Source organism: Orbicella franksi, chromosome 8 (assembly GCF_964199315.1).
Source record: "Orbicella franksi chromosome 8, jaOrbFran1.1, whole genome shotgun sequence".
Taxonomy (NCBI): Eukaryota; Metazoa; Cnidaria; class Anthozoa; order Scleractinia; family Merulinidae; genus Orbicella; species Orbicella franksi.
This window is the reverse complement of record NC_138152.1, coordinates 4,420,590-4,444,494: the sequence shown is the minus strand read 5'-3', so window position 1 is coordinate 4,444,494 and position 23,905 is coordinate 4,420,590. Positions and strand designations below refer to the sequence as shown.

General features: G+C 38.5%; 3 protein-coding genes across 3 annotated transcripts; 1 reads left to right on the top strand and 2 right to left on the bottom strand.

Moving 5' to 3' along the window:
• Positions 1 to 802: 802 nt before the first annotated feature.
• LOC145496026 (protein ABHD13-like) lies at positions 803 to 5,135 on the bottom strand. Its single transcript, XM_081475640.1, has 5 exons — positions 4,375 to 5,135; positions 3,561 to 3,808; positions 3,276 to 3,380; positions 2,679 to 2,786; positions 803 to 1,978 (listed from the first exon to the last, which is right to left on the bottom strand). Exons 1-5 carry the CDS (start codon positions 4,913 to 4,915, stop codon positions 1,859 to 1,861), a joined length of 1,122 nt encoding a protein of 373 aa, XP_081331766.1. The 5' UTR covers positions 4,916 to 5,135; the 3' UTR covers positions 803 to 1,858.
• A 76-nt stretch (positions 5,136 to 5,211) lies between these two features.
• LOC145495989 (dynein regulatory complex protein 1-like) lies at positions 5,212 to 18,235 on the top strand. Its single transcript, XM_081475592.1, has 24 exons — positions 5,212 to 5,428; positions 5,520 to 5,613; positions 6,736 to 6,848; positions 7,070 to 7,121; positions 7,262 to 7,318; positions 7,438 to 7,512; positions 7,689 to 7,736; positions 7,964 to 8,053; positions 8,688 to 8,774; positions 9,566 to 9,688; positions 10,243 to 10,317; positions 11,023 to 11,087; positions 11,176 to 11,235; positions 11,679 to 11,753; positions 12,676 to 12,822; positions 13,234 to 13,328; positions 13,931 to 14,058; positions 14,172 to 14,261; positions 14,829 to 15,084; positions 16,090 to 16,168; positions 16,583 to 16,636; positions 16,721 to 16,874; positions 17,452 to 17,496; positions 18,006 to 18,235. Exons 1-24 carry the CDS (start codon positions 5,313 to 5,315, stop codon positions 18,072 to 18,074), a joined length of 2,247 nt encoding a protein of 748 aa, XP_081331718.1. The 5' UTR covers positions 5,212 to 5,312; the 3' UTR covers positions 18,075 to 18,235.
• Positions 18,236 to 18,932: 697 nt separating this feature from the next.
• Positions 18,933 to 23,688, bottom strand: LOC145496049 (isoamyl acetate-hydrolyzing esterase 1 homolog). Its single transcript, XM_081475664.1, has 5 exons — positions 23,386 to 23,688; positions 22,928 to 22,980; positions 21,734 to 22,044; positions 20,682 to 20,800; positions 18,933 to 19,789 (listed from the first exon to the last, which is right to left on the bottom strand). Exons 1-5 carry the CDS (start codon positions 23,437 to 23,439, stop codon positions 19,622 to 19,624), a joined length of 705 nt encoding a protein of 234 aa, XP_081331790.1. The 5' UTR covers positions 23,440 to 23,688; the 3' UTR covers positions 18,933 to 19,621.
• Between the last annotated feature and the right edge of the window lie 217 nt (positions 23,689 to 23,905).

Here is a 23,905-nt window from a genome sequence, read left to right as displayed (position 1 = left end):
GCGCCCGGCGGAAGGGGCATGCTCAGTGAGAAGGGCAACTTCGTTCCCAGGTTCTTCTCTCCTTTGCATCCCTTGTGACAAGGGAGACAGGGGAGAGAGATTGAGTGAAGCGATGACAGAGGCGCAAATGTATTTTTCCCGTTTCTCTTGGTGCTCTTCTCCCGCAGAAGCGAAAATCCTGCACTAATAGTTCTGCAGGTATATTCATTCTGTCTCAATACGCAGGTTTACGCAGGTTACTTTCGCGGAAACGTTTTCGCAAATTTTACGAACGTCGAAAAAGGAGTAAGCATGGCCTTGTAAATTAATTTTATTTCATTGTATAGTGTCAATGAGAGGGTTAATTCCCGCGATGTCAAAATTGACAGTTTATTCCTCTTGCCAACACACGTGATCCCAACAGCTGTCACTGGCATATGAAGACGCAAGTTCTCCCCAGGCCTGAGTTGTCCCATAGCGAGCGGTGATGAGGCACAGCGCGAGTTACTCGAGGGAGATAACTATTGCACGCGCGCTCTACGAAAGTCCGCCCACATAGACCATCATTCCCTGAGTGCTCGGTATGACCAACATAAGGTCTCGGCGTAAATCTCGAACCCAGACCCTCTCAATTAGGTACGTCAAAGAGAGGGCCCTGGGGACGAGATTGGAGAAGTCTATCTTGACTAGCATACGAAACGTCAAGTTCATAAAATGCATGTTTTTAAAATGTTTATCACCGCTGTTTGTTTTATATTTTTAATCAAGCTACGATGGCCGAAGACCAAGAGTTTATATAGCAAAGTGTTACTTACAGGCAACATAACTCTGAACCAAGTTTATTTTTGACACCTAACAAACGAAGTTACAACAACCATTTTACACCGCAAGAACGACCTGTAACACAAATACGCTCTTCAATGAATTAGATATCACTGGAAGAAATTATACGGAAGCTATTTTTTTAACTTTCCACTCTCTCTTATTTCTGCACTTTCAAAATATTTCTCGACGTCGTGAAACGTAAAATGTTGCTTTATGAAAAACACCAAAATTATGAGTAGAAAGCTGAAAAAGTACTGCTTTATCATGAAATTAAAAACGAGTGTATACATTTGTCTCCGTTTTGAGGCGACAGGTTGTCAGTTTGTGGGAATGGTAAAATGAGGAGCAAGCATTGGAGTATTTTCAGCGCTTCTTTATCGTTGTATGAACTTTAACGGGGATTGCTCGTTTGCACGACGAAGAAATCTTTTAGACTACAAAAGAGTTTCTATTCATGGGGTAATTCTGATTTCGTGAGTGAAACTCGCGTGTATCTCTCGTTTCGCGTGATCGACACTCTGTGCAATTTCATCCCCCACCTGCAGATTCAAAGGAGCTAAGTCACGGTTTGCGCATCTTAAAAAGTTTAGACTAAATCTTTCAAGTTTACCGTTTAAAATCCGTGCCAATCTTTGCCATCCTTAACCATCGTTGTTCCTTTATGGTTTATTATTATCTCTTTAGTGTTTTTCTATCTTAGTAAACTACTATTTTCAGGTTTCTTTCAATTTGAAGGTGATTTTGCACGCGGCCAGAATAACTCAAAATACCGTGACTGAGTTCTTTCAAACACGCTACACAAACTCTTCAACAATCACACTCGGATAAGTTCATCCCGAAATAGGAGCTGCTTGGCAGTCAAAATAAACTTTGGTCAACCTACAGTATTATACAAATAGCACACTTCTGAAACAATTGAATCTTCCAAAGAAGGGACGGTACTCTTGCCAAGTTACGGACAGCCGAGCATCATGTAATAAATAACCTAACTGTACTTCTTCCATTGACATTTCTTTTACAGGAATACAATATTTTCTCCATTATTAAGATTAAATTAAATATCTTCAGTATGGCTGTGTACATTGAGAACAGCTGGTTTGGCAGCTCCAGATATGCCAGTGTTCTCTTTTGATATTGGTGGTCCAATGACACCAGCTTCTCTCGCTTGGTGAACCTAAAAAAAATACAATAATACGGTAATCAGGTTACCGTAGAAGCTCTATGAAGTCGCCCTGTCTAATAACCCCACCTCCTTCCTCCACAACAACAACACCAATGTTAGTATTTTTAGGCACAATTTCTAAATGTGATCAAAATAAAGTGTGAAGTATGTGAAATAAAGTGTGAAGTGTGCACACACAGCATGCAAAGGTCTGGTATTACTACATAACATGCTTTATTATATAAACACTCTTGAATTACCAGGTGAGCTTTCACATGTAAACATGATATCTTCACAAGTGAATATAACATGTTCTCTTCACAAGTGAAAAGATCACCATTGCTATGGTTACATAATAAATCACTTTTTGCAGTGAAGGTTAAATGGTTTGGTATTTCATTGATGTTTATATAACAAATAGAACATTACATGGTCACTTCATTTTCTTGTGTCAAAAACTACTTCACAAGTGAGCGCAATATTTTTCAATGCTTGAAGTGAAATTTTCTATCTCTGCGCGGTCATGTTATATACTATATTTATTTGTACTAACTTGAAAATACCATTCCTTGACTTTACTTTGACTGTGAAATAAATTCAGAAATTCTCTCAACAGATTCTCAGTTCCCTAAATTTTTCCTGGCCTTTTCCCTGGCCTGACATTTTCCAGACCTGCTGTATTCTTGTGAAAAGTTTCTCTGAAAGCAAGTACCTCGCATAAGAATCTTGTAATTGCATCAAAATATCCATAGCACTGCCATGTTTCATTGTGAGTACCATGATCAAAGCAGTCCAGCTTCTTCAGACAAGATCCTGATGTCTGAAACAAAATCATGAGAAATAAAATGTCAATTTAAACATAAGCAAAGTTACAATTTTTTTGCTTTATATAACAGTTTTCATTCTGACCAAAGTGGCCAACAATGTGGGAATTACCCCAGTTTCTGAAGCAAGAGGTGATGTTCGCCTACTCTCTAAAAACAATGAGCATTTTGACAGGTTCCAACACAGTTGTCAGCAAGCACTATTTGCCACCCCTGGGTGGAGAGGCAGTGTAAGAACAAAGTGCCATCCAAAATTACAACACAGTGATCCCAGCCAATGCTTAAGCATGAGCATTTAATCCAGCATCAAACATGCTAACCATTGGCCACTGTGCCTCCCTAATGAGGGAGCAAGAGGAAAGGAAAACAAACCCCAGGTTTTAAACGTAGACTACAGCTGATTGTCAGTTTGTACTCAAAATTTGCAGATTGACTATTCTAAAGCTTGGATTAATGCCGATGTCTCCTATGAATGCACAACATACCTTGTATAGACTGGTCATCATTCTTGGGGGGATAAGTTGATCAGCCAGTCCTGACAGGAAAAGGGTTGGAACTCTTGCTTTCCGAATCTTCTTCAGGGAATCAAACTGTACAGAATGTAAAACAACACCAGTCTCTTAGGATCAGTTTATCCAACCAAGAGATAAACTTATAAAGTTTTGTCCATTATAACAATAATTTTATTTCCTTCAGTCTGGGCTTATTTTATGGCATACTCTTTGAAACCATTCATGATTTACTTTTGAAGTAGATATAACCTGTATTACCTTATTTCTGAAGCAAAAGTAAGGTAGTCTGCCAAGTCCATTGACAAGTTGATTAGCCATGCTTGGGATGCTGGTAAAAGTATTCTCCACAATCAGGGCAAATGCTTTATCCATGTAAAGTTCATTTGATGCCAGAGCAATGGCAACTGCTCCTCCCAATGAACGTCCAAATATGACTATCTTATTAGTGTCGATATCAGTTCGAGACAACAGATAAGACAAAGCAGCCTCTGAATCCAGCTCAAACCCTACAATAATTGACAGTGATACATAACATTTTAGTTTTAACGCTATTAATCTAACAGATGTTTTAGCAGACAATGATTACTAGAAAAAAAATGCTTAGTGTAACCGGGACTTAATATCTCATCAATCCAGGAGCCACTGTTAATCTGGTCCTGAGCTTTTGTTCGGGCCAGAATAAAGTGGCCATAACAACGAGGTGGCTGTATTAACAGATGGCCATAAGGCAGGGTTCCACTAGACTACCGAAACCAAAGTTTCACTGTAATCTTTATTAACAGCCTTGAGTGCTAATATTTCAAAATTTTTCATTTCCCTGGTTAACTTCATAATTAAATCTGGCTGGTTTATTCCTTTTTCAGCATGAAATCAACATTTATGAGCACCTTTTCTTCCTTAATTAATTATACAAGCTGATTTCTTCTTCACAACATGAAGGGTTGGATAATGGGTATTATGGAAGTTGATTGCTTAATCCATAGCTGGGGAGAAGGGTGTATCCAGGAGGTAAGGGAGCACAAAGTGCTAGAGGGCAGAAGCAGGAGAAAGATGGCAATTTTCCCTTCCTTACCTTGTTCGCTGGGAGAGCCCTCACTCTTCCCGTATCCTCTGTACTCCACCAGAAACACATTACAGCCACAGTAGCTATGCCAGCTTCTTGCATTTGTCAGTCTATGGCCAACGTTTCCAGCATTTCCATGGAAAAACAAAACAGTAGGAACAGAACTCTGAAACTGAGGGGGCTGTTTGATAAATATAGCATTGATACTAACACCATCTTGTGTCTTGATATACAAATTCTCAAATGGCAAACCCAGCACAGCTGGGTTCTGAACAAAAACTCTTGATGTAACAGGTTGATCTGGAAAGTACAGCAAAGTGTCTTGATAATGGTACAAGGCCCCAAACACGGCTGCCATTAACAATAGGAAGCTCACCACTCCTCCATACAGCCAGTACAAAAGCAGAAGAGTTAACATGGCAGCACTGCAAGCTCTCCAAAATCGCAGTATTACGTGCAATACAAGTCTTCCAATCGTCTCAATTGTTTTAAATCCAGTGTTTTCAATAGATTTCTTAGTTCTAGGCATCGCTGCATCAATTTCAGACATGAGGAAATATAAACAAAATTGGATAAACTAAAGCTTAAATTATAACCAAAACTGTAGCTTCAAGCTCCAACACCTTCTAGTTATTCCAGTGAAAAATTCTTCAGCCATACATTTAGAAACGCCTGATAATAAAGAAACTTGTCGATCCCAAAGCTTTTAGATCACAGACTGAAGAAGATGCAAGAGATTCGAAGAACAAGCTGGAGCTGGAGGTCGCCATCTTTTCACGCTTCGTGGCTCTAGAACCCAGGACACGTCGAGTGTTATGCGAGAGATTGAGAACTAATCAAGATCACCAGGTTACCAAGGTAGCAACGCTTACAACATAAATACTGGTATGAAAGTTGAATATTCGATGTACTATTTTTCTTAGTTTTTCTCTCCCAAAGCCTAGATTATGAATTCTCACGATGACGACGAGGACGAAGGTCCCTCTGTAGACTCGGCAGTTGCAGAGGAACGAATCGCTGCCCGGAGGATTCGGATCCAAAGACGTTTAGAAGCAGCAAGGAGGTAAACTTGTAGTGAAGTTCCAAGTTAAATTTTACTCGTGCTGTATATAGCTATACAACTTTTGTTTTGACACTGTCTCTTAAATATTTAGGGAAGCAAGCGGAGAGGATGCTACGAAAAAGAAACCAGTTGATTCCGAAAAGGATGCACTTAAAAGCCGAAAACAAATGGAAGACAGCAGACAGGTTAGATATTGTTACTTATGTTACTTGGAGGTTCTGCGATCTAGATTAGATCAACAACACAAAAATAGAAATGGCAATGCTCATTTGTGTCAGTTGAGAGATGAGTGAATTTTGCAAAAAGAGGAAGTGAGCTTAATCAGCCATGCTATTCTAAAAGTGTATGGAATGTATGTAGAAAAGATAGAAAGAAGTAACAACTAAAGTTGATTCTGTATAATTCAAAACATGTACATGTATAATAACAATCAAACTGATACCCCAGGTCATAACGGTTAACTTCTAGATGGCCAATGTCTTGCATGTTACTTACCGTGCAAAAGATGTGATTGGAACCTTCTATATCCACCTTTAATTTTGATTTTGCCTTTGTCAAAAACTGAGATGATTGCCCTTGAAGTTGGTCTTCTTCCTTCATTAACCTTACAGTGTATGTATTTCCTCAAATAATCCCCACCCTGCAATTAATCACTCCCCCCCCCCCCCCAACCCATTCATTAATTTTCCCTCTTCCTTGGTGGGATTATTTGGAATAATCACCTCCCAAGAATGATTGCCCCCTCCCCACCCCTGTGTTATTGATAGCAGTCAGGAGGGACAACACTATCCATCGCTATAAAGCTGAACAACCTTGCCATGCTGGACTGGAGAACTTACAGTCTTTAACAGACATTGTCGCTGCTGCTTGCACACCAACCCATTTTCAGACATACCCATGGCAGTAAATGTGGAGGACAGTGCTGAAGTAGAGTCTGATTAGTGAGACTATGTGAGAACTCAAGCTCTGACACCAAAGATATTGAAATCGAAAACCAGTCAAGTGGAGCGCACTTGGAACGCTCCTGTTCAGTTTCCATGATGTGATTATTTTAGGAAAATAAAATATTTAGGGTGCAACTCCCCTCAAATAATCACCCTGGCTATTATTTGAGGAAATGTGGTAGTTTTGCTGTGCAAAGCCAAATATATTTGAAAACAAAACTGCTCTGGGGAATAATTCTTTGAATTTGAACAACTGCTGACATACTGTCATCGTTGCAAAACTCTGAGATACGGAACACCTTAGTTCGCATTTTTCCCCTTGGAGCAGTTTAGGTTTCTAACCAGTTCTCAATTATTCTATAGCGTTTGGTCAAGCTGAAATCTGATGGCACAGAACTTGTGACCAATGTCCACGTTGCAGCTGATGCAAGGGAATCTATGAGAAGGCTGGAAGAGGAAGAACAACGAAGGCAAAGGTAAGCTGATATGTGCGTACTATGCATGTATGTACATTTCATCTTAAATAATTAGAGAAATAGGAGTTTAGTCATGATCTCTAGATTATTGAAGGAATGCAAAGCTTGACAGGGTTAAAAGAAATCTCCCCCTCATACCTTTTTAAGAATGGTTAGTCATGTATTTTTATGGTGTATATTTAATATATAAACAAAGTTCTTGTTTGTTTACTTCAATAAAGGAATGAGAAACTAGAAGCTGAAGCAAAATCTGCCACTGAAAAATTTGAAGAGGTAAGAGTTGTTTTTTTTGTGTCAAGGATGTTTTTCAGTTAAAAATTTAAAATATTCTGTGAAGAGTCTTCCTGTATTCTGCACTTAAGTTTTGATATTGTTGTTGAACCTTAAGTGTGAATTATTTTGACTTATCTCAGATTACCAAGAAATGGGAATATGCTCTCTCCAAAGAAATACCTCAAGATTTGAATTCAGTGAGTAAACTGCATTTTTCCGTTAGTTTCATGGACTGTTTCCAGTATGCAGTTTTATGAAAGTTGTATTAATTGCAAAAGAAAATGTTTGCCATAAAAGTTTTTGCTGTGTTTTGTAGATGTTGACGGAGCAAAAGTCAGCATGTGATGGCATGATAGATGAGAAAAATAAGCTAATTCATGACTTTCAACAGGTAAATAAGTTCCAATATCTATCAAGTGTGTTTGTGTCAACAATATTAAAATATAGAAAATACTGTGTTAGCTGAATTAACTTATAGTATGTGAATACATACTGTGTTAATTTAAATTATCAAAGTATTAGACCAGTCAAAGGAGTACATCTTGAAACATTATTCCTTTTAATTAGGAACTTAAGTCGAAGGATGACCAGTATGTGAAAGACTTGAAGAAGGCTGTAAGTTACATCACCTTGTAACAATAATTATTAATGAAATTTTATTATTGATCCAAATTTAATTAATGTAAATAGGTTATGCTGATTAATTACTTATTATTAATAATGAAGAATTGTTGTATTGAAAGTAACAAGTATGTCTATGTTGTCATTTTTTTGGTTTATGTTTCTCTAAGAGAACTGTAAGTTGTTGTCAATTTGATAATTTAATGTCTTTGTATGTGAAGGCTGAGGATGTTGACCTTATGGTTGAGCGAATGGAGGAACAGATGAAGCAGTTGACGAAGGCTTACAGGGAAGAACTCACTCAGATTGAGGTTTGTCTTGCTATTGACTCTCTCAGTCTCAGGCTAAGATCTTCAACCCCGTGTACTATTACATGTAATAAAAGATATAGAAAAATGTCAAAAAAATGTTAATAATCTCCCTTTTTTAAAATCTCTTTTCTTTATGGCTAAAACACAATCAGGGGGCAAAGTTCACAGTGTCTATGTTGTAGGCTGAAAAATCTGTAATAGACTTGTTCCATTTCTAGTACTTGATGTTTTGGTGCCATCTTGTCATCATTATCAAATACAAATTTTTAAGCCATATGATTTTAAAAAATAATAGTTTAGGTGTAAAAGAGTCAATGGAAGAAAAATTATGTCAATTAATGAAACAGTTTGGCATGAATTAGGCATACCAGCTTTCCTCTCCACTCCTCTAAGATGTTAAATTGTTCATGCGATTTAATTATTACTTAGCTGACTTTTTTCTTGACTCTTTCACACCAAAATATGCTAACTACCATGATTATTTTAATCAACACCTTTACATGTTGTTCTCATAATGCTAGTACACTGTCAATTCTCGCTGGTTTTCATTAAGTTTACCTTGTTACCCATAGATTCTTAAAGCCTGTTGATTTATCAATGTTTCATAGTCCTTGTAACTTTTTACCTGTTGCAGAAAGCCTTTGTGACTGAAAGGTCTGAACTGATTGAGAACAACAGAAAGAAATGGGACACCTCCATGCAACAGCGACGTGACAAAGAGGTAACTTCTCATTCAAGTTATTACTATTCACATGATATATTGCCATTACTTTTTATGAATAGCAGTGCTTTAATTATTTAATGTATGGCTTGTTCTTGTGGCTGGTATAATGTGCACTCTGATTGGCTAAAATACAGGCTTGTAAAAACAAAGCAAAAAGCCATATAATAAACATTAACTTACAGTATTAACCTGTATTAACCTCGAACGTTCAGTGTTTACGGGAAAATCTCAAACCTTGGCCTTGCCAAATTGACCTCGCTAAAGGCCGCCGCACACTAGCCGATTTTTTGTCGGCCAACAAAAAAACTTCACTTGTTGGTTAGTGTGTGGTGAATTCAGACTAGTCTGCGACAAGATCGGGGCTTGTTGGGCAATATCTGACAGTGCTAGATCTCAAAACATCTTCTCGGGCCTTATGAGCTAGTGTGCGGTGGACCAAGACAATTTGTCAGGGCTTGTGCGCACCTCAACCAATTAGGAAATGTCATGAGAGTCACGTGAGTGGAATAGGTGCCATCTTGATTTTGGATGACTTGGCCCTAAGCCTCAGTACAGTTAGTCATGACAAAAAATCAGTTAGTGTGCGGCACGCTGATGGCCTGACAAATTTTAACCCGATTTGACCCTGACAAAAAATCTGTAGTTCTTCGACAAAAAATCGGCTAGTGTCCAGCAGCCTTAAAGCTCAGTCAGTATGACAAGGTCTCAGTCTGAGATTTTCCTATGTAGACCTCACTCTTGGTTGATAAGTAGTTGGTAATTGCTTTAGTTACTTGGATTAAAAACAGGTTGAGTACATGGAGTCACGACGCAAGAGAGTTGAAGATCATGAAAATCAGTTGCAGACATTAAGAGTTCAAGATGCCGAGGAATACAACATGGTCAAAATCAAATTGGAAACAGATGTACAGGTGGGTTTGTGTGTAGTTTAGCTTGACACAAAATGTAGGTGAATACTCAGCTAGACTAGACCAACCTAGATTGATGAGGTTCCCATACTGTACTAGACCATACTATACAAGAATAGGTTAGGCTACTAGATTAGACAAGATCAGGTCCAAGACTAGACTTAAGACAACATGCATAAAATAATATAGTTGAAGCTAGACAAGACTAGACTAGACTAGAAACAAATATTTAGGATGAAGGAAACAAAATAACTTGTTCTACCTGGTTGATTCTTGACACTTATGATAAGTGAATATAAAAATTCAAAAACAAAATTAAAAATTGAAAACTGATAAATATGTAGAAATGTATGCCAAAGTGTCATCTTGTGAAAAATCACAAAATTTGTGATTTTAGGCTATACTAGAAACAAATACAACACTTACTATAATATGATTTTATCAATAAATTTCAAGACTAAACATATTATTTTAGTTGTCAGTGTGACTCAGGTAATTATATCACAATATTGGCTACAATGCAAATATGCATGGTTGTTGTTTTATCATGTGTATAGATTTTAGAGCAGCAGCTACAGCAGATGAAGGCCACCTACCAACTGAACCAGGAAAAACTGGAGTACAACTTTCAAGTGAGTCAACTAACATGTACTTACATATCAAAATTTTCAAGGCTGCTTTACAGAGCACTAGGCCTCTTAAAGTGTAATGCTAATTAACTCTGGTCTGCTTGTAACCTTAAGTTTAAGTGGTTAATGTAGTAAGAATATTGCTGCTTGCCCTGAACAGTGTGTTGGTCCACTGTGGGCTGCCCAGCTAAGGAATAACTTACTGAACCATCCTGATTTGCCCGGTTAGTGAGAGGCACTAAGCACTAAATTTTGAGAATGTCTTACATGAAAGTCTTCTCCTACATGTGTGGAGGTGCCGTGGCCTCATGGTTAGTGTGCTCTCCTCTGCATCAAGTGGTCTGGGTTCAATCCCTGGCCAGGGTCATTGTGTTGTGTTCTTGGGCACACTTTACTCTCACAGTGCCTCTCTTCACCCTGGTGTATAAGTGGGTGCCAGTGAATGTAATGTTGGGGGGGGGGGGGTAACCCTGCGATGGACTAGCATCCCATCCAGGGGAGAGTAGAAATACTCCTATAGTCGCTTCATGGTACTGAAACCGGAGACAAGCCTCAGCCAGATGGGCCACTTGGCTCATGTGCGGACTTTGACACCTTACCTTTATCGTCTTCTATATGTACGCTGTATGTCTGACTAGCCTTTTTTGAGGTCATCAGTCATGGTGGTAGGTCAAAAGAGATTTATAAAATCTTTAATTTATGTTGTAGGTGTTGAAGAAGCGAGATGAAGAAAACACAATTACAAAATCACAACAGAAGCGTAAAATCACCAGGTTTGTACCCTAGAGGCACTTGTGTCTGGTTTACAATTTTTTGGCTTGGATTACATGTAGTTCTTATTATTGCATTTGCTTTTCCCAGACTCCAGGACGTCCTCAACAACCTCAAGCAGAAGTTGGCAAAGCAAGAAAAACAATACAGGTAATGACAAAAGGTGGATGTTTGAAACAATCTCGTGTGAAAATCTGCAACACTTACATTTATTTATATGATTTCACTTAGGGAGACACGGTGGCCTCATGGTTGGTGCTCTCATCTCAGTATCGAATGATCTAGGTTAGAGTCCTGGCAGGGCCAGAACTTTAACCACAGTGCTTCTTTCCACCCAGTTGTATTAATTTGTACCAGTGAATTTAATGCTGGCGGGGTATCCCTGTGATGTACCATATGAAGCATCCCATCCAGGGGGGAGTAGAAATATTCCTAGTCACTTCACGCTACAGAAACAGGAATAAGCTCCGGCCTGGTGGGCCACTTGGCTTGTATACAGACTTAACCTTTACCTACCCTCCAACACCACACAACTTATCAAACTAACCTTGTGGTTTTGTTTGGATTGATTTGACTTTTTGTTGTTTCAACAGGGAGGATAATCAAGCTCTAACAGATGATTACAAGAGAATTACAGAACAGTTCAGAGAACTCCAGAAAAAGTCAAGGTGAGTTCTTTTCACCATTATAATGATTGCATGAAATCTAATGTTTCCTTGGACTGGGTTTTTCAAAGCCCAATTAAGCTAACCCAGGATTAGCAAGAATATTTATTTCAGTTTTGTATTTTTTCGGGGAGATTTTCTGTTTATATTGTTTATCCTTCAGCTTTTAGCTTGGGTTTCTCAAACTACACAAAACATAAAAACATTTTTATACGAAAAAATTGCTTCACTTTGCTTAACTTTTAATCCTGGATTAGTGTTAACCGGCTTTCGAACAACCCGGCCCTGCACGTTAGACTTTTAATCCTGTAGCTGATTTTTGTAAATTTTCTGCCTATGGGGAATTACTATTAGAGTGTACAGTGCACAACACAAAACTGAAAGTGGGACTACTGTAGCTACAGTCATTCAGGCCTTGTCAACACGTCAACTACGCTCATCATCCAAGCATCTTCTTTTAACTCCATCTTATAACTTGAAAACATATGGTGCAAGTTAGATCCTTCTCTGTGACAGCGCCTACACTATGGAATGCCCTACCTTTCAAAATAAGAAATAGTTTGTCTGTGTCCATCTTTAAAAATAGACTCAACACATTTCTGTCTAGAAAAGCCTTTTTCCATTTTATTTTACACTAATGTTTTTTTAATTTTTAGACAATTTTTAAGATTTTTTTCTGTGTTGTAAAACTCCTTTGAAGTTTAGGATACTGGCACTATAAATATCTTTATTACTATTATAATTATTGTTATCATTATCATTATCAGTATCATTATCATTCAAAGATGTTATAGTTATGGTTACACCTCAGTCAATTTAAGGTCCAGACAGGATTACATTACTCATGATATCCCATACTGGGGAATAATAGCACTTCCTCGACTTCACGTTAACTAAGCTCATTTGATCTGTTACTTTTTCTAAGGCATTTCCAAGCAACAGATCAGAAGAAGTTCCAGGACATCTGGGCCATGAATGAGGAGCAGGTCAGAGACCTGGTGCACAGTGTGCTGGAAGAAGATAGAATCATCCATGAACATCAACTGGGTTTACCATGGGAGAAACCTGATCTGTGAGTACAGTCACGTGACTGTTTGGACTAGACGATCAAAGGAATTTGCATGAACTGGCCACATGGTACAAAAGCCCCCAAGCTATGCATTTACACCTTCTCCACCTAACTCCTTGTGCCAGAGTGGCATATAAGGCCAAGCTCTGTGTTAAGACATCCAAAAACAAAGAACAACTGTCTTAAAAGCATTGCTAGATGAGTTCACCTTTTTGGGGGGAAAGGGGTGGGGGGTGGGGGGTGCTGCATTGTCTTGCCATCCAGCGTGGTAGAATTTTTACCACATTTTAATGACCTGCCTCAACAAAAATTATTAATAAAGTTTTTTTGAAAAATTAAAGGCCATAAGATTCCCCCATGGATATACTGTTCTTAAGCATTTTAGTCTAATCTTTGTTTTTCCTCCTTTTAAAGAGATTTCATGGACACCAGCAAGCCAGAAGAACCAACTGGCCCTAAGGAGAAGCAGATGTCAGCATCACAGATGGCGCATGAAATCATGTCTGGAGGTTAGTACTGTGAAACTGTCCATTTGCTAAGGCTTAAAACATCTCCTGCACCAAGCTCAAAACAATCAGAGCAAAGAATGATGTAACATCTAGAGGGTCCAAGATAGGTTTGGAAGGATATGGGTAGAGAGTAAAATTAATGGAGGGGGATGTGGGGTGACAGATGTGTTAATAACAAGATGTAAGATAAAAATCCTTCTGTGGGAAAGGGGATTTGTCCATTTTGACAGGCAGGAAGCGGGATAGTTTTAAAATTGTAGTAAAAGCAAATCATACATTATGGACATTACATGGAGAACCTCTAACCAGGCAGTGAGGATCAGGATAAACATTCTGCGTGGGGAGGGATGGCAGGATTGAGCCATAAAAAATGGTGGGATACGGGAATGAAAAACACGTATGTCGGCCCTCTATGTAGGCAAATCAGATGCAAAACCAAGCGCAGTGTGGTTTGGCTTCCCAACCTTTCCGCTGATTGCATCCTTTTCTACTCTGGCGTCCTAGTTACAGTTTTGTGGTTTCATTAGGATTAATTTGGTTACATTATTAATTTAAAATTAACTTTAGCACTGTGATAGTTTAATCATGTGATTGATTCTTAGTTGGTACAGATGATGGAGATGATGATAGTGAAAAGAGCTCAGTTGGAAGACAAGATGGACAAAACGCAGGAAGGAAATTATCAGCTAAAACCATCAAGGCTATACTGGAACTGATCTGTGACGAGGCTGTAAGTGTTCCCTCAAGTTCAGCAAACTTGAGCTGGATTGTAGCTCTGTTATTCCATGGAGAGAGATCAAATTGTGTCTATTCATTTTTATAACCATGTTTTATTCTTTTCAGGGATTTCTTGTAGAATCCAAACTAACCAAACTGCTAGCTCCTCTTGAGAGAGATGAGCAGTCTTTGATGAAACTGGATGCCATCTTTGCAGTAAGAATTTTTCTCAGTTTCAGTCTTTTCTCAGATCATTTAAAATTATGCACTGAAGATCTTAGGTTTGAACTCCAGTTGGAGAAGTCAGAATTGTTAATTTTTTCGAGTATGTCTGTGTCACAAACAATAGCTTACACAGCAACTATTTTCTTGGACAATATCCCCACTCATCTTAAAGATCTCAATTGCTTCAGCTTCTCTAAACAACTGAAACTTCATTTACTGTCTCAACAACATTCTGAAAACTTGGTTGATATTCTCCATTCTATTATATCGTGTATGCATCTCTTATCTTAACATTTCGGTAAACTCTTAAATATCTATAGAAACATTACAATAACTGGAGACTTATTAGAAAACGTTTGGGTTACTTCAGTCTCTAGACTCAAATGCACATTATTTTTCTGTCCCTCTATTTAGATATATTTTTTATGAAACTGTAAATGTATGAGTGAATTAAGTTGTTGTTGTTTGTCACTTACAATAAAATCACCTTTTCATGATCAATGGCATTTAAGATATTTGTCATTGCCTAATATTAAAAAAATGTGTTTGTTTATAAAGGCACTGGGTGTGGACACAGAAGATGACATCTATCTGCTCTCAAACTACTTCCTGAAAGGTCCAGGGGAGGGTGAGCAGGCACAGGAAGGGAGCGAGAAAGGAGCCAAGGATGAAGAGATGGCAGAAGGGAAGGAAGGCAGGGAGGAGACAAGCGGTGGAGTGGACGAAGGAGAAAAGAAAGATGATGAAGGTTCAGTGGTGTTTAGTGTTGATGAGAAAGCCAGCGACTCATCTTCTGTCAAAGCTCATTTGTCAGGTAACGAAGCTGTTGTCTTGACTGTAGTTTGTACACAGCCACAGTCTCACTTCTCTATTGTTCAACAGATACACACCACCCCCCACCCCCCTCCCCATGGACTCCCACATTAAAAGGGCAGGGGTGTCTCATCGGAAATTTTAAAAAGAACCCCTAAGAGGTACCAAGATCTTGTTTTGTGGGCGTGGCGTCAAATTTTTTCCATCCCTAAGAGGTACCAATTCTGAAACAACACATTATCACCAGTTATATTTTTTGGGGCTCAATACCCGAAAAAGTACCGCAAAACTCCTGCTGTGGACCTTTTGAGGCAAAACACCTTACAAGGTACCAAAACTGCTTTTTTAACCCCTAAAAGATACAATGACCACCCCCGTCCTTTTTATAAGGAAGCCTCTCCCCCCCCCCCTCCCCCCCAGATGCAAACACTTCTGGGGTATGATTGTTCTGCAGCTTTGGTTTTTATTGGGAAGACCTGCACCGTTTACAGATTTCTTTATAATTGGCAAAACGAAACAATGGGTAGACAACACAGGCAATGCCCCTAGCCATGAGAACAGAAGAGGTGCAGGTTAAGAAGAACGAATCAAAATATAGACATTTTAAAGAGATGCAGGTCAACTGCTTTTGTTTGGTTCAAGAAACACGTGGGACATGCCTAGCCAGTGAGAAGACCTTTTTTTCTATCATCTAATCAGGTGTAGAATCAAATCAATAACGGCGTAGCTCTCGCGTCGTTTCCCGCATTTTTCATTATTCGCCCGCTTTGTTTTACCCTGCGAGCAGAGTCCCAACCTCATTGCCAGGGTCCTCTCTTTCTGGGAACGAGTCTCCTTCGATCTTCGTAGGAGGAGAGTCTGATCGCAGGCTGGCTTTATTTATATGGGTGACTTTCGCGTAAATTGATTCTTTTGCATTTTTTAAAGTTAAATTTAACCTTTTTCCTCTGGTGTTGATGTAAAAAAGAAAAAATTTAAAAGGAATTTTCTCTCTTTTTTTTTACAGAAATGACGCATCTCATTCATCCGAACGAAGTTGTGATATCTTTGAGACAGTTTGTGCAAGATCATCGCCAACCACAAAAGTAAGTTAGTAATTACGATATCATTGTTATCCTAACCTACTTTCCCCTACCTTTCAGTGTCATTTCAAAGCTCAAAATGTTCTCTCTCCTAACGGACTGCTCTACATTTCTTTTGTAGTTATGAGAATTTCGTGGTAAAGCACACCAAAGCAGTTTGTGTAGGCAAATTGATCATTATCAATATTCTCAAAAACCTGTCTACTTGACAGTGTAATGCCATTGTGTGGATAAATTCGATGTTCTAAAACCGTCGTTCAGATTTTAAGTGTTAATGTTACGCTTTCTGAGCAGGCGTGCGTTTGGTTAGTAACGCAATCCTTGAGATTACATGACATAACGAAATAACGGTCAACGGTGTGGACCATTACATATCTTTTTGCTCACTGTGTTTTTCTGTGCTTATTTTTTTTCAAGGGAAACCAAGCGTCAAAGTCTAAAGTTGGGAATCGGAGTTGGAAGAATGGCCACGTACGTATGCTATATGTGAAAATATTAAAACTTGAAAAAAAAATACAAAGAAACATGGCTGGAAAATGTTCTTTTCTTTTGCAGACTAGATGAAAGCTTCTGGCAAAAGATGTCCTCTGTAATAGATGTAAAGAAAGAGCGAGTATGGACAGCTTTGTTAGACGGGTTTGAGAAATACTTGGCTGTGTTAACAGAGAGGGCATCACTCATACAAGAAACAGATGCTCTCAAACAGCAGGTGAGTGGAGAAGGACTGGGAATTATAGCACGTGAGCGAGTTATTGACGTGACTGGAGATGCCAATCAGCCTCGATTCTATGTAGCCTGTTCCAGGCTCTCAGTTGGTGGGGGCGATCGAAAAAGCGGGCCTGCGACGAGCGGGGTCTGATAGAGAAAAGGGCCCTCCTCTTTCTTTCCCGGACCCCACTCATCGCCCGCCCGCTTTTTCGATCGTCCTTACTGACCCAGAGACATGAACAGGCTAGATTCTACGGCCCATTCTTATCAAGAGGGCTCAAAATTCTCCTCACCTAACAGCACTCATAGTCATCTCAAAAATTCAGGATTAAATTCGCGCTAGTCCAAATTGACTGAACCCGCAATGAAGTAAGTCCCAAATGGGGAAATGCGTTAATTGAACCTATTTACAGATCTATATATTTTTTTTATCAAAATCTTCTGTTGGTGAAAGCTAGCTGCAGCTGTTTAGTGTCTTTAAAACGTACATGTTTTTACACGACAAGATCCTCCATAAAAAGAACGAGTGAGTAGCCATATTACTCATAAACGTGCTTTTTTCTTTTTTTCGTTTTAAGAATGCAGAGCTGAGGATGTTACTTCATCAGTACGTGAACTCCAGGGTAAGAACATTTCTTTGTTAAAACACTGACTTGCATTGCTGTCATATGTCTAAATTCTAAATTACAGAATTTGCGTGAATTTGAATTTGATTGTTTAGACCCTGTCAACATTACGCCGGAGAAATTTGAAAACGTAACAATCACCGGTCAATTTGGAAAACTCGGGCTTATCGTGACCTCGTCATTTTCGAAGAGCTCCGTTTTCAAAATGTTTTTCGTTCACACTAAAACACAAAGCCGGCGTTTTCAAATTCCTCCGGTTTAAAGAGCGTTTTCAAAAAGTTCCGCTCTCGTGACGGATTAGTGTGGATGGTAGGCCTAACCGTAGAAATAAAGCTTCATTTTTAAATTTCTTTGGCTTAGTGTGGACGAGGCCTTAGCAAAAGATCGCTACCAAGAGCGGCTACACTATCTATGAGCGTCGCTCATACTATATACAATGGGATTCATAGTCTGATCAAAGGAATGTTGTTGTCAAAAATGTCAACTTTTAAATCCTTTTTTTTTAGGTGAATCAAGAACTCGAGATCCCACCCACCAGAATATTACAGGCCGAACTGTCCAAAGAACACGAATGAATCATACTTAACATGTAAATCTTGTGTAGAAATATGTCATATTTATTGTAATAAAAAAAAAGTTTTCTTCAGTTTGTGTTAAAAGACTTCTTTACATACGCAGAAACTCAAACCTTTGAAGCTCCATCTACACTGTACAACACGAGAGCAAATCTTATCAATACTGAACATTTTTCATTGTGGTCCAGTACTATTGCAACATTTAACCTGACTTTTGTTGCCATAGATTTGTTTAGCTTTACCCGTAATTACGAAAAGTTACAACTTAAGTAACTTTGAAAGATACAAAATTCGAGGAATTTTCTCAGAAAAATACGTTTAGTTGCCCTAAACATAAGTTATGAAGGGCTTTTGTGGACGGTCGTATCTAATGATAAAAAAGAAGCTTCGTCTAAGAGACATACCAAATTCAAGACTACAACGCAAAAACCACGAGACCAAAATGGCCAAAATCGATACCCTATTTCTGACCAAAACGGCTGAAAACCCCTACCGTTTGAGGCCGCACCTACCTATATATCCCATATCAAGGAGTACCCCCCGGAGGTTCAGGGTTACACGATCAGTCCGCGATCTCAGTGAATTTCTCTTGAATTTGCTATTACATAAAGCATCTTTCTATAGATGTTATGACGGCATTTTGCTACCCTTGGTAACTTAGAGCTTGATGCTTGATGGCGTTTTGTATAGTTCAAGTGCAGAGACGCAATAGCTGGATGTTAGATCTATCACATGATTTCGTCAGTTGCGCGTTTTGCCATCTGTCGCGAAAATTTCAGAATCTTCTAGTAATCTTTTGTAGTCTAATGATAGCTTTAAATACCTGAAACGTTAAATAAAATATTGAACTTTATAACACAAATTTGCATCATTTTATTCGTCGAAAATGTATAATAATTTCTTCTTTCACAAGGACGAGATGGATAAAACGTAAGCCATTGTTTACCCTGGTGCTAAGATTACCACTAAAAACGCGCTTCTTTACAGCTTGTATGGTGACAAGACTTCGAAAATGGTCGACAAATCGTGATCAGGCACGTCCATCAGTCTTGATTGACATTTCAATATCAGTCCGGAAAATTGTATATATTTAATTGAAGAAAAGACACATTTAGATTCCTGTAATACAGTGCGACTGCCTGAAGCGGGCCACCGAGACTGAAGAAAACTAACCAAACTAAACTTAACTGAGAAAAAAGGAGTGCTTTTTTTTTGGTGAACCCAAGTAAGTGTTCATTTGACATATATACCAGTAGGTGAATATTATCGACCCCTCTGTGTTACATACACTCTACAGATTCAGTCCAAAATTTAAGATCGAAACTAACTAATCAACAATTGACAAAGTTTCCTCAGAGATCCGCAACAATTCTCACTTTTGTTGGGTTTTCATATTTTGAAATAAACGCGTATTGTTTGAATTTTTCAACGTTATTGGTGTATCTAAGAAAAAAGATCGCTATCCTTTGTTCTCAAGTAACGTTCTGATTGGTTAACTCTTTTGCAAGTGGCCCAGTTCGAGTAGTTGCACTGTAAGACATCTCTGATTACAGCAGAACTTTCTCTAGGTGTTTCCAGTCAATATCGTTCTCGTCAGGCAATATCTGAGGTAAGTGTCCTAGCTTGGTATCCAGTAATGGGATCACGTGATCTGCTACAAAGTGATTCCCTTCTTTAGACAAATGTAGCCCGTCACTCAGAAAGGATTCCCAGTTCTGGTAACATGAAGAAACAGTAGCAATTAGTTCTTGAGGTACAGTAATTAAACAACTTGCAAGTAATATATCAAACACAAAAGACCGTGTTTGACCACAATTCTAAACACCGAGAAGAGAGTTGAAAATACGACACGTAGCGGAGTATTTTTGATGAACTTCAAGTTGTTTGGAAATGTGGTCCAACACTGTGTTGAGTGTTTGATATATCTTCTTAATCGAAACTAAAACTAAGAAGAAAACGTTGAAATAATATCAAAAAAAATCTGTGCTAATTAAGATCAGATATACAAACACTGTCATGGCCATGATTTCCTTTGTTTAAACTTGATGGATTATTAATTAGTTTGTAAATAATAGTAATTGGAACCCTCCACTTAGGAACCCGATAATCTACTTTGAACTTATCTAAACTGATTGATATTAGCTCACAAGACCTCTCTTGTACAAACCTGGCAGTTTCCTTTTGACTTATCCAGTTTTTCCTTTTTTCTGTTTCCGTCTAAAGCCCTTACCAAAAAGACTCACAAGTAGACACCAGTTGAAAACTTGGGTCAACCTGCGACTCCATTTGGCCAGCCCTTGCATGCATTTGTGAAGAGTTTCGATGACTTGCCATCACTTTGGTCGAGATCAAATTTGCACGCTATTCATTGTTTGGCCACCAATTGGCCACTTAACCCAGGTCAATGAAAGTTGAGAGACATCCATTCATTGTTATAGCAACCTATTAGCTAACAAATACAGCCTTGGAAGTCATGAAATGTTTTTTTTTTTTGCTACTTGCAACTTCTTGAGAGTCCGTTTGGCCAAGGCTTATCTTTATAGTGTGTATTGAAGTATATTTCTGTAAATATGGCAAAGACAAATGAAATAAAAGTCAAAAGCTTACTGGCTGCTGATGGAATAATGTGTAAAGATCTACAACATCCACTCCAAAAGACTTTCCCAAGTCAGCACATCTTGACGCAAATAATTTTACTCTTTCATCTGTTAAAGGCAATGCATAGCCTAGAGACAATAAAACATATTTTTCAGCATGTCATAATAGTTCAAGTAAAACAATACCATACACATTCTGTTTGTATCTCAAGACAATTAAATGTGACAATAATATAACTACAAAAAAATGTCAAACAGCGTGATCAAAACCATGGTGCTGGAACAACAGGTGTTGAATTATTTATTGAACAGAAATGATGACAATGTCTAATTTCCCGGCCTCAAGAGTCCTCATGGGCCCGATGAGGATGAGTGAGTGAGTGTCTTTAATTTCATGCAGACATCTAACCCATACTCCTTGCAACATTTTTAACAAACAACAATTTTATTCATACACACAAATAGCTTAACTTAACAAAAAAGAATACAATAAACTAGAGAAAAGATTTCATTCAACTTGCAGTTTGTAACATTGAGGCAGGAGGCAAAGTGGAAAAACTTTTCCCACGATAGAGTAGATCCATGATTCAATTATAACAATTTTATACCCAATATTATTAAATGGCTAGCTCTTAATGACAAAGTAACACTCTTGGTCAATTTAAATATCAAGACCATGTACGTCATTCACCATGTAATCCATCAATTCATCATTGGAGGTTCGGGGGGGGGGGGGGGGAGTGGGGATTTTGCTAACTATTCTGTCCAAATGCAAAGGTTGCTAAATTTAATTATCTTTTAACTATCATCTTTAGATTGCCCCTCCTCCCGTTTCAATGCTGAAAGAAATGGCACATTTTGGCTTTAGCACAAATTTGATATCGACTCTGGGACTAATATAGCTCTAGGATTTTATTTCTCTGTTCATTCTCACCAAGATCAAAGAGGAATCAAATAATGTTGTGACCTGACCTGAGGTAAGATATTATAATGGCCGTCAAAAAATGCCTTTTTTAAGAATTGCCTTCTTGATTAGCATAATACCATACAGTGGTTGCTTACCCATTTCCCGACAATGTTTCTCATACATAACTTCTGATATTGCCGGCGGTGTTAGTAAGATAAGTTGATTTGCTGCTATCCCATCATTCATAAACTGTGTTAAGATGTCAGTCAAGTTTGCAACATACTCTTCGACAGAGAGTCCTCGTGGCTCAATTTCTTCCAAGATGGCGTCATTAGAGCCAAGCAAGATGACTGCTGCTGCAATGCTACCTTTGGGACTGTTGTCACATTGAAGGACTTTAGGTAGAATCAGTTTGCTGAACGCTGTAGTATATCCACAAAATCCACGATTAAGAACATCACATTTCCTGTTGGAAACAGTCACCTTATCAGTACCAAAATCATCTGTCTTTAGATCTAGCATTACCCCAGGGCTGATCTAGAGAGGTTGGTGGGGTTCAGTGGAACCCCAGGGCTGGAAATCTCTTTTCCAAGGACCTCAATTTTAAAAATTTTGCGGGTGAAGATGCCCCCAGATCCCCCTACAGGGAACCCCCTTTGGTGATATGTATCTGAAATCCCCTTCTCTAAAATCCCGCATCTGCCCCAGATTAGTTGACAATATTGAACATTGCCATAGGAGTAGGGGGTGTGAGACCCCTCTCCCACCTTTTTGGAAAAAGTTAATGAAAAAAGCCTTACCAGTTGGAAATATTAAAGGTAGCTTAGAATAATTAATGATAAGCTTTGCAGGAAAAACACAACTGCTATCTCCTTCAAAACTGTGAAAATCTTGCTAATTTCCTCTTTCCTGCAACTATTTTGGGACTGTGCTATATCAATAATATTGTTGGGCACTTTATGGTTATGGATAAACATTACTATTATGAGGGGAGCTTGGACAATTTTCTGGGGCACAAAATTTTTTTGCTTGCCTTAAGGTTGTGCATGAATTTTTGTGGTGGGCAATGAATGGCTTGTGTAACTGAATCTGTGAAGAGGATTTAGATAAAGTTTTGAACAACTAGTAGATTTCTATGAGTGATAGCTGACTCAGGGTGCACCCAAATCAACTATCACGCAATAGCAATCTCGAGCTCTTAATCTAATTGTTAAATAGAAATACTTGAGAAAGTTTGGAGAACTTGAAAAAGCTGTACGCACTCATGTTTTCATAACTCGATAGAATTACAGAGCAAGTTTTCTATTTCTTAAATAAAAAGAGAATATTAATTTCCATTGACTACTGACCTCTGAAAGTGATCTGCTACTGTTGCACCCCATCCTCCTTCACTAAACGATTCCTGTTGGATTTATAAGTTTCAACTCAAATTGATGCAAATTGCCCAGATTGTACACGCAGGATGGTATTACAAAATACCTAGCTAAATAAAAACTGAAGACAGGATTGATCATCGCAGTATTAAACACGAACCCAAAACCCAAACCCATGACCTCTGCGATACCGGTATCAAAGAGGTCATGGGTTTGAATTCCGTTCGGGCCTGAAATTTTTTTCAGGCTTGAATTTCACAACTGCTTAAGTTGTGTGTATAACTGTGATGGTCAATCATGTCTTCATATCATTCTCCACAGTTCAAACATATTTAATTTGTGAGGCTATACGAATTACTACAGATAAACTATCTATCTTGTAATTTAATCTTTTATATGACTCCGACCTTAAATTGCCAAAACGTAAAACTTACTTGAGTAATGGAATCCCCGAACAAAACCAACTTGGAAAACAATTTTTCCGCCATTTAACCGTGACCGAAACTGTGGGATGTCTTGTAAGACTGGATGGTTCTCGGTAGTTATGAAGGGCTTTTATTGACGGTCTTATCGATAACAAGAAGAGCTGTTAGAACTTGTAACCGCGCTTTTAAAAATTAACTGTTTTCTTCGTACTACAGTCGCAACGCAGTGCACATTCCAAAGCAGTCCTTGATGATTCATTGATTACTGTAGACACTACATCACTTAATCAATACAAACCGTGTCATTGCACCATCGCTCTTAGCCTTTGTGAAACTATGATGACGTTATTAAATGGTCTTAATCTGGAAGTTCGCTCGGGACCCGGTGTCGACAAAATCAGGATCGGACCGGATCACGGATCGGATCAAGGAAAAAAATTCAAAAGTCAAAATTCAAAATTCTGTTGAGTATGGCAAGCCGTTTGTAGCAAAATTTAATCCTTGCAATATATGTTTAATCCTTTACATA